This window comes from Mesoplodon bidens, assembly GCF_964165515.1.
Source record: "Mesoplodon bidens genome assembly, chromosome: 4".
In the NCBI taxonomy this organism is placed as follows: domain Eukaryota; kingdom Metazoa; phylum Chordata; class Mammalia; order Artiodactyla; family Ziphiidae; genus Mesoplodon; species Mesoplodon bidens.
This window is the reverse complement of record NC_138160.1, coordinates 64,606,849-64,618,438: the sequence shown is the minus strand read 5'-3', so window position 1 is coordinate 64,618,438 and position 11,590 is coordinate 64,606,849. Positions and strand designations below refer to the sequence as shown.

The window sequence follows — 11,590 nt, the reverse complement described above, 5'->3', positions numbered from 1 at the left end:
GCCTCTGGCTGAATTCCTTCTGCACTGAGACATAAAGAACCTGAACTTCAGCGAGTCCTGAGACCAGGTGTGCAATCTCAACTAAAAGACTGTGGGGGATTTCCCTGGTGGTGCAGTGGTTAAGAATCTGCCTGCCAATGCAGGGGACACAGGTTCGATCCCGGGTCTGGGAAGATCCCACATGCAGAGCAACTAAGCCCGTGCGCCTCAACTACTGAGCCTGCGCTCTAGAGACCACGAGCCACCACTACTGAAGCCCACGTGGTGCAACTACTGAGCCCACGTGCCGCAACTACTGAAGCCCATGTGCCTAGAGCCCATACTCCACAACAAGAGAAGCCACCACAATGAGAAGCCCATGCACCACAACGAAGAGTAGCCCCCGCTCACCGCAACTAGAGAAAGCCCGAGCGCAGCAATGAAGACCCAATGCAGCCAAAATAAATAAATAAATAAAAGACAGTGGGTTCAAGTCCCAATCTGAGTTTTGGCTGGGTTTGAGTCCCAGCCTGTGGGTTCAAGTCCCAGTGTGAGTTGTGCAGTTTCAGGCCAACTGAACTACACATTCGGTTATCAGGCAATTTTAGTTCTGATATCAACACTGTTAACTTTGTGTATGCTTTCTCCCCACCCCCATGCCTCTTTTGTATCCTGGATTCTCTAAGAAGTCAAGGAAATAAGAATATCACTGCCTCCCAGGGCTGTTAGTGATCTGAGGCCAAGGGTTTGGAGAAAGTTGTTTTCTGCAGTTTCCTAGGTAATACCCTTAGCTCCCTTCTCTGTGCAGCATATATAGGGGTGCAGCTATAGTGCGAGTCTGCCCTTAGTGCCCTCTCACTCCTCTTCTAAGCACTCATTTCCCCTTCCAGGTCCCCTCTTCTCCCAGGAGAGTCTCTTAGATCCTATATTTGAAGGGATTTGCTCCAAAGGGAATTCGACCTAAAACAGATGCTGATAGGTTTAAGCTATTAACCTTCTCAAAGGCATTTACATTTCAATGTCATTAATCTCTCTCTGTTGACTTGCATTTTCCAAATTCAAAGACCACTCTCAGTTCTCATTCTCCATGTCCTTGCTTTGGCACCTAAGAACAAGGTGTTGAAGAGTGGTATTGATCTGAGAGAAGGAAACCTGAGATCCTAGAATGAAACATTTTGTGTTGCAATCCAACCACTTACACACTTAACCATTTCTTAAGCACCTACTGTGTGCCTGACACTGTGTTCTAGCTGCTGGAGATGTAGCAGAGAAGAGAAGCAAGGCCCCCACCCTCATGCAGCTTCCACTCTAGTGGTGGCAATAAATAAATACACAAAAAGATACCATTTCAGACAGTGATAGGTGTCATGAAGAGGAATGTGAAACAGTGAACAATGTGATAGAGAAAGATGTGAAGAAAGCCCATTAGGCAGGATGGTTGCAGAAAGCCTCTTTAAGAAAGTGGCATTTCCACCGAAACGTGAAGGGTGGATTTAGGGAAAAAGTGTTCCAGGGAGAGAAAACAGCAAGAGCGAAGACCTGGATGCAGGGACAGGCTTAGCACAGCACACAGGAGGTTCAGAAAAAAGCCAGTGTGGCTGGAATGTAGTAGAGGAAGGGTAAGAGATGAGCTGAGAAGTAATCAGGTCAGGTAGGGCCTTGGAAGCCATGGTAAAGATGCAGAGAGGCTATCTTGCCCCAAATCACACAGTTGGTAAATGGCAGAGCCAGGATGATAACCCAGGTCTTTTCAATCCTATCAAGTGTTTTTGCATTGTAATCTGGTTTATGCCCCAAATGGTGCTAGATGAAGAGAGACTTTACTGGACATTCCAAAGCTCTAAGAAGAGACAGACTGTTGTCTCACTCTCTTCTCTTCATTCTCTCTTAAAAAAAAAAAAAATACTAGATGTGAAAACTTCAGAGTGTACCATGCTAAATCATACAAATTCTGTCTTTTAAACAGAGGATCTGAATTTTATAGATATTATAAGTAAATATCTATTGAACATTTATCATATGATCCCATAGAGCATGCAGAGAAGTTATTTTGGTGTTGCTATGTTTGACCTTATTAAAACTCAAGCACACAGGATTGCCTAACATCTATTTTTTTTTTCTAACATCTATTTTTAAACATAAGACCTACTCTCCCTATTACACATTAGGAAACTTAATATAGCTGAGGTGCTGGTCAGGATTAGCTACTATGTAGATTGTCTGGGGCTTTTATGGTTTGCTTTTAAAATCAGAAATAAATCAAAATAATTGTTTTTTAAAAGTAAATGTATGCTCAAAATAAGCAAGAAATTGGCTAATAAACACCAGATGTGTGTTAGATCTGGTGATGAGCACTGAACTCATGAGTGTTCCAGGACTGGCTCTGCCATTAGACTAGGGTTAGAATCCTAGCAAACTTACTAGCCATCTGACATTAGGTAAATTACTCAAGATTGCTAAGTCTCCATTTTCTTTTCCATAAAATGGGAATGAAAACAATGCATATATCATAGAGCTATTGTGAAAATAGACCAAACTAACAAGTGACCATGCTTGGAAAAGACTAGCTATTCCTTGAGTTGATGTCGGTTTCCCTTCCTTCTCTGGGTCTCTGTTTACTCATCAGAAGCATAAACAGGTCAGGGAGATGACGCTAAAGTCCTGTCTAGGATAAGTGTCATCAGCAGCCAGGCCTTCCAGCAATTATTTGGACCACAGGGCAGTGAAACCTCCTGTTGTAGGCAGATAGAGAAGTTACTAGCAAGATGACAGGGAGACTGACAGAAAACTCCCAGAGGAAGGAGCAAGGAGGCCTCAGAGACTGGGACTTGAAGGACCGGGATCCTAGCAGAACCCTGCCTCTGCTCCCCAGGCCCAATTCATTTTACCAATGCATTTGCTTCAACTAATTACTTGTGAGATTATTTGTTTAATGCCTGCCCTCTCCAGAGACTAAACTCTAAAGATTAGGAACTCTGTTTTCTTCACTCATTCTAGATTTAATTTACTTTGTTTCGCACACAGTAGGCCCTCAACAAATATTTGTTGAATGAATGAGCCTCTTTTCTTTTAGTAGGTACATTTCTGAAATTGGAGGTGTCTCGAATTTAGCTAAGCAACATGGTGGCATTGCTGCTCTGGCATTCATTTTGTTGGACCAAGTGGCCTGCAGGGACCTTAAACTGACACCAGCCTCCTCATGCAAGAACATGTCCCGGAGACAGTCCTCATAGTAAGCTCCTGATATGACTTCCCCAGCAGTTTTTGTGATCAATAGTCTCCCTCACCTTCCATCGTCTTCCCCTGTGCGCCCCTTAATAAGACCCCTGTGAAATTTACCAAAATCCCATGCATTTTGGTTTGAATTGACTGATCCAGCCTTAGCCCAAGAACCCCCAAGAATTCCACACATAGACCCTAATAAAGGCATGTGTGCCAGGTTTTGCCTCTCCCTTTGCCTGTGCTCACTCTGCCTTGACCTCCCTGTATGGCCCCTTGAGGTACACCGTGCATTTCCTCCAGGACTTGTGAGTAGTAAACTTCTCTAGTTCAATTTCTCTTGTGGTCTTTTGTTGAACTGCTGCTCACGCTCACCATCCGGCACCCTATGTTCCACTTAATAAATGTTAATTTAATGAAGTCATAACAGGAGGAAATTCATTTTATTTACAAATCAACAATTTTAAGTGCCCCAGTGAACTCAGCCAATAAGAGGAAATTTGTGATGAAAATTTCTGTTTAGCTGTGGATTTTTTTTTAAGAGAAGTGTACCCAAACTAAGAAAGCATAGTAATGGCTCCATGAGAGGGCTTTGAGCATTTAGAGTTTGGTAGCATCAATTAACCCTCCCACATATCTTGGACTTTATCAGACTAGGATGTAGAGTTTTGGAACTGAATACACTCCAGTTGCCTTAACAGAGGACTTTTCTCTGGGCAAAATGCAAAGCCTATTCTTATCTGTCCATCTATGATCCTGGCTCAAGGGTCAGTCTAGGGGAGGCTTCCCAATGAGTCACAGAAGGTGGGAATGATAACCACAGACATCCTAATTGAACAACCCCTCAGTACTTATCACTGTCCCCTCCAAGCTATTGTGTTTCCAGAGTCCCTGGCTATTGTCAATCCCTGGAAAACGAATGGTGAGCAACTAATGAAATTCTACCTAATCTAACAGGTTCAACATCCCAACTAAATTTGCTTCTCAAGGGAATCTGGATGACTTGACATTCACCTGCTCATTCATTCACTCAGTTATTCATGCCATTCTCTTATTAATTCAACAAATATTCCCAGTCCTGGAAATCCTGAGTGATTCTGAGTGAGAAAAAAAAAGCTTAAACAGAGCAGTAATTAGCACAAGAGCTGGAACCAGGAACTAAAGAATATCTAATCACATACTGTGTCTGGAATATCTTTCTGCCCAGCTGGAGTATCACCTCTGCAAAATCTTTCTAAATTTCATTTTAAGAAGAATATACTTCTTTTCTCTGTTCCCTTGTTAATATCCTTAGTGTAGTGCTATGACATTATGTTGGAGTTAACTGCTTCCCCTCACCAGGCTGTGAGCTCCTTAAGAAGGAACTGTGCCATCCAACCACCCCTATGTCTCTGGTGCCTTGCATAGGGCCAAGCATACAGAACTCATTATCAGTGGAACACTTCTCTGCATTCCAGTGAAGTTAATGGATTTCTAGGTATTATCAGGCCTGTATTGTCCAATATGGTAGCCACTAGCCACATGTGGCTACTGAGCACTTGAAATGTAGCCTGGAGGTGGGGAAGAAGAATTGAGATGTACTGTAAATGTAAAACACACATCAAATTTCAAAGACTTTGCACACAAAAATGTAAAATATCCCACTAATAGTTTTTATATTGATCATATGTTGAAATGATAATACTTTGGATATTGAGTTAAATAAACATATTATTAAAATTAATTTCACCTGTTTCTTTTTACTTTTTTAATGTAGCTGTTAGAAAATTATAAATTATATATGTGGTTCACATTGTAATTATTTTATTATCCAATAGAAACATTGGATAATACTGGGCTACATCAAAGATTACTATTTCAGGTACAAACCACACCCAGTCTCTTATACCTGATTCTCTCTTTTGGTAGGAAGGAAGGGGAATTTGGTTACATTGTCCGAATTGAGTCAAGGCTGTCCTTGAGCCTAGGTTCAGAATATCCAGGGAATATAAGGCACTTTTTTTTTTTTGGCAAAATTCTATCAGTTAATATGTCCCACATTTTGGTAGGTTTGCTGTTTTAAAGAAAAAAAATCCAACTCTTGCTGTAGTCCCCTATATGGAGTCAAAGTCTCACCAAGGGCATGTAATACCCATGCAGCCAACACTTAAATAGCTCTTCAATTCCTGGCTCCAAGAGCCTCTGCTTTATCTTCTCTCCTCCCTCAGTCTCTGGCATCCTAAGCAGTCACCCCTCCCATCTCAGCTTTTTCCACTGACCTCAAAAGAGGGCTGTCTCAAATAACATCCTTGTCAAAACACCTAGGTAAGCACAGAAGTGGGAGACATCATATAAATAGACATATGGCAACAGAGTGCAACATACTGATAACAAAAACCATTTACAAACTCCCCTCACCTTCCAATAGGTTTCTTTCTTACAATGATTAAACGTAAATGTCACTAATAAGTTTAATCCTATCAGCTTAGGCAGACCTTTTTTACACAGGCACTGGCAAAGCTGCAAATGAACATGATTTTTAAGATCTGGGCACTGTTGCAGCAAAAACCTCTGCGCTTAAGCAGAGAAATTAAAATTGACCAACAGAAAAGATCCAAAACAAAAATTCTGAAAAATTTCCAAGTGATCTGTGGGAAAGACCAAAGGAATCAGGCTTCGTTGGACTACAGTCAGAAAAATACAAAAATCATGGATGTCTATTTACGTATCTTCCTCCATACAGGAGACCATAAGCTTGAAACATTTAGTACAGTGTTGGGCACACAACAGGTGTTCAATGAGTATATGAGAGTATAGGCGCTTACTATTTAATGGGATAATGAAATCACATGGTTTTCTTTTCTTTTTTTAACCCTGAGTGGTATGGTAGGCAGCACCCAACTTCCTATTTTACTCTGAATACATTCGGAAGCCCTTACCACGGCCTGCAAAGTCCTACATGATTTGCAACCCAACCACCTCTTAGACTCGTTTCCCATCACTCTCCCCTTATTTACTCTGCTCTCGAAACCTGACCTCGTGTTCCTCAAATAAGCCACACACAGTCCTGTCTCAGTGCCCTTGCACCAGCTCTCCTCTTTGCCTACAATACTCATTCCTTCAGTCTCTGCTCAAATGTCACCTCATCACAGAGGCTTTCTTCACCACCTGATCCAAAACGTATAACCCTTATCTGCTGTACTTGTCCTCATATCACTGATTGCCACCTGACATACTACATATTTGTTTGTTTATTTGTCTCCCCAACCTGGAAACCCACTCCCAGGAGGGCAGGGACTTGGTTCATTTTGTTCACTGCTGTATCCTTTGTGCCTAGAAAGTGCCTGACACAGAGTAGGAGTTCAATAAGTAGTTGTTGAATGAATAAACAAATGAACATAGATTGGAGTCCAGACACCGGGATCTAGTCCTAATTCTACCGCTAAAAAGTTGTGTGACTTTGAACAAACGTCCCCTGAAACTCAGTTGCTGAATCTGTAAAAGGATTGGTTGGGAAAAGATGTTTCTATAGCTTCTCCCAGCTCTCAAATCCTGCAGGTTTTATAGAGATGCTTTTTACATACAACTCTTGTATGAAGTTTTAGCAACATGAAAATCTTTTTCTTACATCCACAAACAATGAGCCCTCTGGGCACTTCGTTATGATTGAAGACCCTGCTCCAAAGGCCCTGGATGAAGTCTTCCCCCATCCTTCCAGGCAGGATAGACCCCAGGACTTCCTGCCTACTTTGAGGTGTTTCATACAGACTTTTCTTCCTTCTATCTCTTATAACAGTTAATGACATAATTACATTTTTCTGTTTCTCCACCTAGAATGTGACTATCTTGAGGGCAGTAATGGAGTCTTAGTAATGTTTGTATCCCCAGCATGGTCCTTGGCAATTAGTAGGCATTCCATGAATGTTTAGTGAATGAAGGAATACAGGAAAGCCAAAGTGGAATAGGACCATTTCTCATACTGAAAATGGAGACATCACTCTCCCCTCATTGATGAATGGTGGGCAGAAGGTAGCTTGGCTGCTAGTAATGATTCATCTGAAGGGATGTTAAGAAATTAAAACTTACCGGTAACCTACTAAAGGCCAAGCACTCTTACACATATTCACATAGTTTATTTAATCCTATGACAACCTATGAATTAGGAATTATCACTAATTATCCCTTTTTATAAACCTGTAAAATTATCCTGATTTAGAGATGAGAAATATGGAGCTCAGAGAGGATGGGGAATTTGCCCATGATGGAATGGCAGACAGGGTTGCCACTCAGGACTCTTCATGCCAATGATATTCATATCACTGAATGATACATCAGAAGGGTAGTTCTCTAATCTAATATTAATACTGGCATGTATAATGGTGAGCTTCCCTGCACTTTACAATTAAAGGTGATTTTTTTCCTTGATTCAGAAAGGTAGCTATAGATAATTCTACATATTATTGCTGGAAGACCAAAAAAAAGATGCACAAGCAGATGACGCTTTGTACCTTTTGAGTTTTTAAAAGTGAAGTTTTTTTCTGATAATAAAGTGCACTGTCTGTTCATTATAGAAAAACCAAAAAATATAGTTAAAGAAAAAAGTTTAGTCGAACATTATCCCATCACTCAGAGACAATGACTATTAACCTTTTTTTAACCTTAAGGTTAATAAAAGTTACTATAACCTTTATTATGCTAAGCTTTATTAACCTTTTAAGCCTTTTTCCAATACATACTTTATTTTATAGTGAGATCATTCTAAATTATAAAATGAACTTTTTTCAAATACAATATATGCACTTCCCATAATGTTAGAAATCTTCATAAATAACATTTTAATAATGGCTTAATACTACCAAAAGAGATGCCCTAATCAATCATTCTGTTATTATTACTTAAGCTATTTCCATTCAGTTACTTTCATGTTACTTTCATGCCTCTCAATTTAAAAAAAATCAGTCTGTAATTCAACTTCTGCAAATAGTTCTGATCTTTGAGGAAACACAGAGACAACTTTTCCATTCAAGAAGGGGAAAACTCCCATTCAGAATAGTGAATAAAAGGTCTTTCCCTTTCCTCCAATAACCTTTCCATATATAAGTTAGTTGGAGCCCTTCAAGTTTCCCCTACAGTAAGAAAGGGTCTTTCCTCCAAAAGAAGGGAGGTGTGGAAGTCTAGCAGTGGCTGGGAGTAAACAGACCGAGGCTCACATCTCGGTTCTTACATTTACTTGCCTTATACCCTCAGTAAATTACGTAAAGCCTCGGTTTCCTCAGGTATAACAGGACAGTTACCTCACAGCGCTGCTGGGAGGGTTTAAAACGAGAACTGAGCCTGGCACGGAGAGAGCCCTCTTTAACTGTAAAACTTGGACGGAGGATCTGAGAGGAAGAATGTCTCATCATTCTTCCTTCCCATAAATTAGAGAACAGTCGAAGCTCTCACCTCTAGCCTCAGAAGAAAGAAGAACTTTAGGCCATATTTGTAAACTCACGCCCACCAAAGTGGTTTGGTTTCTGATCACACTTTGAGGTTAGAAGACATTCAAGAACTCCCAGTTCCCAGAGGAGCTCCTGCCAACAGAAACCTCTCTCCTGAAAGAGCCTACAGCTGCCACCTCCCTTCCCCTTGCCCCACCATGGAGCAATCCCTACATATCTCCCTTCCTTCTCTCTGCTCTGAGCCCTCCCCAAACACAACTTTCCAATCTGCCTGTCAGTCTCCTTTCTCAATGGCACCAATCTGTTCTCCTAAATCCTCTCCAGAAGTTTACTGATTTCCTGGTACCCATGTCATCAAATCCAAAATTTTTTAAATGGGATGGCTTTCAAGGCCTCCACCACCACCGTTTACCTCTTCCCCCATGTTTCCCTCCACTCTACATTCCGACGCTTGGCCTGGTGTCCACCTTATCATCTGTGGTCAGAGCAGGCTGACATTTACTGCAGATAAATCATGCCTTTACCTGAAGATCTTGACCTTTGGCAAAGGGCAACACAACCCCAAAGTGGTACTTTGAATCTCTGTCAGCTGCTCACATTTTAGAGTAAACGAGTTTTCAGATTCTTGGGTGGCAGGGGTGCAAATTTTGCTTGGGCAAAAGGATATGAGGATCCTGGATGCCATTAAGGGAAAAGGCTGGATTGACAGACTTCCCCTTCTCAGTAATGCCCAGGAATCACAGGTCCCTACTCCTGTTCCATCTCCCACAGGTGCCTTCTCTTCTGCGTCTCCTTTCTGCAATTCTTGCGCATTCTCCAGGGCCTAAGTCATGCCCACTACTTTCGAAGGCAGCCGCAGATCTACACACTCTTCTGACCTTCCATGGTACCATGGTCTGTCCTTCCCTCCCCTCTCGTGTATTCAGCACATTGTCTCATGGTCCCCATATTGCTTCCTAACTTCTTCCATAAAGTCTTTGAGGGCAGTGACTGTGCCTGCTCCCCACTTGGTAAATATGTGACTGATATTCCAGACTTCTTATCTGACTGACAGTTCACCCTAATCAATGCCCCTCTGTGGGCTGTTTCAGCTTCAGCTCTGCTGTCTTTGGTTGGGCGGCACTTTTAACTTTGGGTAAGATGGGCGCTCTGCAGTGCTGCACAACCATCTGTCACTACAAAGCCTTTCTACTGATATTAATAGATGTAGGAAGGGACACAACTGACTCACAAACCGAAAAACAAACAAAAAACCTAAAACTAAAAACAAACACCCTACCCCCATCCCCATACTCAAAGAGAACAAGGAAAGGTAAAAACAAATCCAAATCGAGAGGAGATGATTCCTGCTATTCTCATTTTAGGGCCTACAAGAAAGAAGGGAGGCGGGGAGACCCACATTTGTGTATAGTTATTACCTAATTGTCCACATGTAATGTTGATGTTTGAGACCAAAGGAAAAAAAAAGCAGAATTTTAATAACAGGGGTGACTGAAATTCATGCTTCTTTTCTCCAAAGAATGTATGGGCGTTTGTATCAAAATGAAGTCCTCTTCTAGCAACCTAGGCCAGTGCTGGGCATCCAGGAGACTTTCAGTCCTCTGAAGTTTCCAGAGCGGCTTCTCGGCCTCCACTCCACCCCACACCCTCTTCTCCTCTATCTCAGGCTTTCAAGATTCTTCCTAGGCTTTGGGCCAAATATAAGCATTTCTGCGCAAATCTGCAGTTCGGCAGGACCCGAAGTAAATCCCCAGGAATAAACAAGAGCAGCAGCAAGTCACAAGGAGCCGGCTGGGGGGAGGGGGTGGTAATGAGGGCAGAAGGGGGGATGGGGAGGGATAAACTTTGCTGCTCCAGCCGGGCCTGTCACTCCAGCTGACAGAAAGCACCTTCACCTTCAAGTTCTTCACAAGGCAGCGCCCCCAGAGAGAAAGTGCTTAGCTCGAGGGAAATGAACCCAGCGCTTAAAAAGAGGGAAAGGAAGGGTGCGGCGTCCCCACCCCCGCGCAGCACCCGCCCAGCCCCGCTGCCGCCCTCCCGGCCCGGGCGGCGCGCGTCTGGCTGCGGGCCCGGAGCGAGGGGCCCACGCTACCTGGCGTCCGGCTCCGGTTCCGGCTCCGACTCCGACTCCGCGGCCGTCTCGTCCTCCTCGCCCCCCGACTCCTCCTCAGTGTCTGGCCCCAGGGTCACCTCCTCGTCCGCGTCGGAGCCCAGGGCGCTGTCCGCGGCGTGGCTGCTCTCGCTGCTAGCCATCGCGCCTCTCCCGGGCCGGAGCTGGAGCCGGAACCGCCCGCGCAGCGCCTGGTGTTCTCCCTCTGACGGCGCCTCCGGCCCGGTCCGGCCCTGACCTGTCCCGGCGGGACGGCTCGGGTTCCCTCCCGGGGGCGGGTGATACCCGCGACTTTAAATAGAAGGCGTCAGAAAGTTTCACCACCGAGCTTCTGGGGCCCGGGCTCGGCGTCTCCTCTTCCCCGCGCGTCTAACTTCCCCCCAGGCCTCCCCGCCCCAATTTAGGCGGGTCCCTGGCGGGCCCTTTGGGCAACTGGAGAGCACCACTCCGAGGGGCGCAGGCTCCCGCTGCATCCGGGAGTTGGGAGGAGGAAAGGCACACAGCCCCCCCCCGCTTCTCTTCCCTCTAGAGTGGGTTTTGGTAGGCTTCAGGTTTGGAGGAGAGCTGAGCTACTCGATGGGCCCTTATCCCAACCAAGTAACTACTCCCTTTTACAGAGCAGAACACTGACTACTAGTTCAGGCACTCGTAATTTTCCCCTCACAACTCTGCTGTGGTAGGTTTAACTAAGATGCTGGTTTTATAAATGAGAAAACAGGCTCAGAAGAGCTTGGGTACCTAGCTTGCTCAAGGTCTCCTTTTGCTAGTAAAGTGACCCAATGGGAAACAAAGTCTGCCCATTTCAAAAGCCCAGTTTTGAACCATTGTTCAGTATTGGCTCCTTTTATATTTGCAAATCAAT

At 43.8% G+C, this 11,590-nt stretch overlaps 1 protein-coding gene across 5 annotated transcripts in view; it reads right to left on the bottom strand.

Moving 5' to 3' along the window:
- CMYA5 (cardiomyopathy associated 5) overlaps window positions 1-11,064 on the bottom strand; it is a 325,210-nt gene extending 314,146 nt beyond the window's left edge. For all 5 annotated transcript variants that reach the window (XR_014015689.1, XR_014015690.1, XR_014015691.1 and 2 more), the window contains exon 1: window positions 10,711-11,064. Coding sequence is in view for 2 of the 5 variants with exons in the window: in XM_081232029.1 (XP_081088155.1) it covers window positions 10,711-10,871 (161 nt within the window). In the remaining 3 variants the exon portion in view is untranslated. The remainder of the gene's footprint in view (window positions 1-10,710) is intronic.
- Window positions 11,065-11,590: the final 526 nt, after the last annotated feature.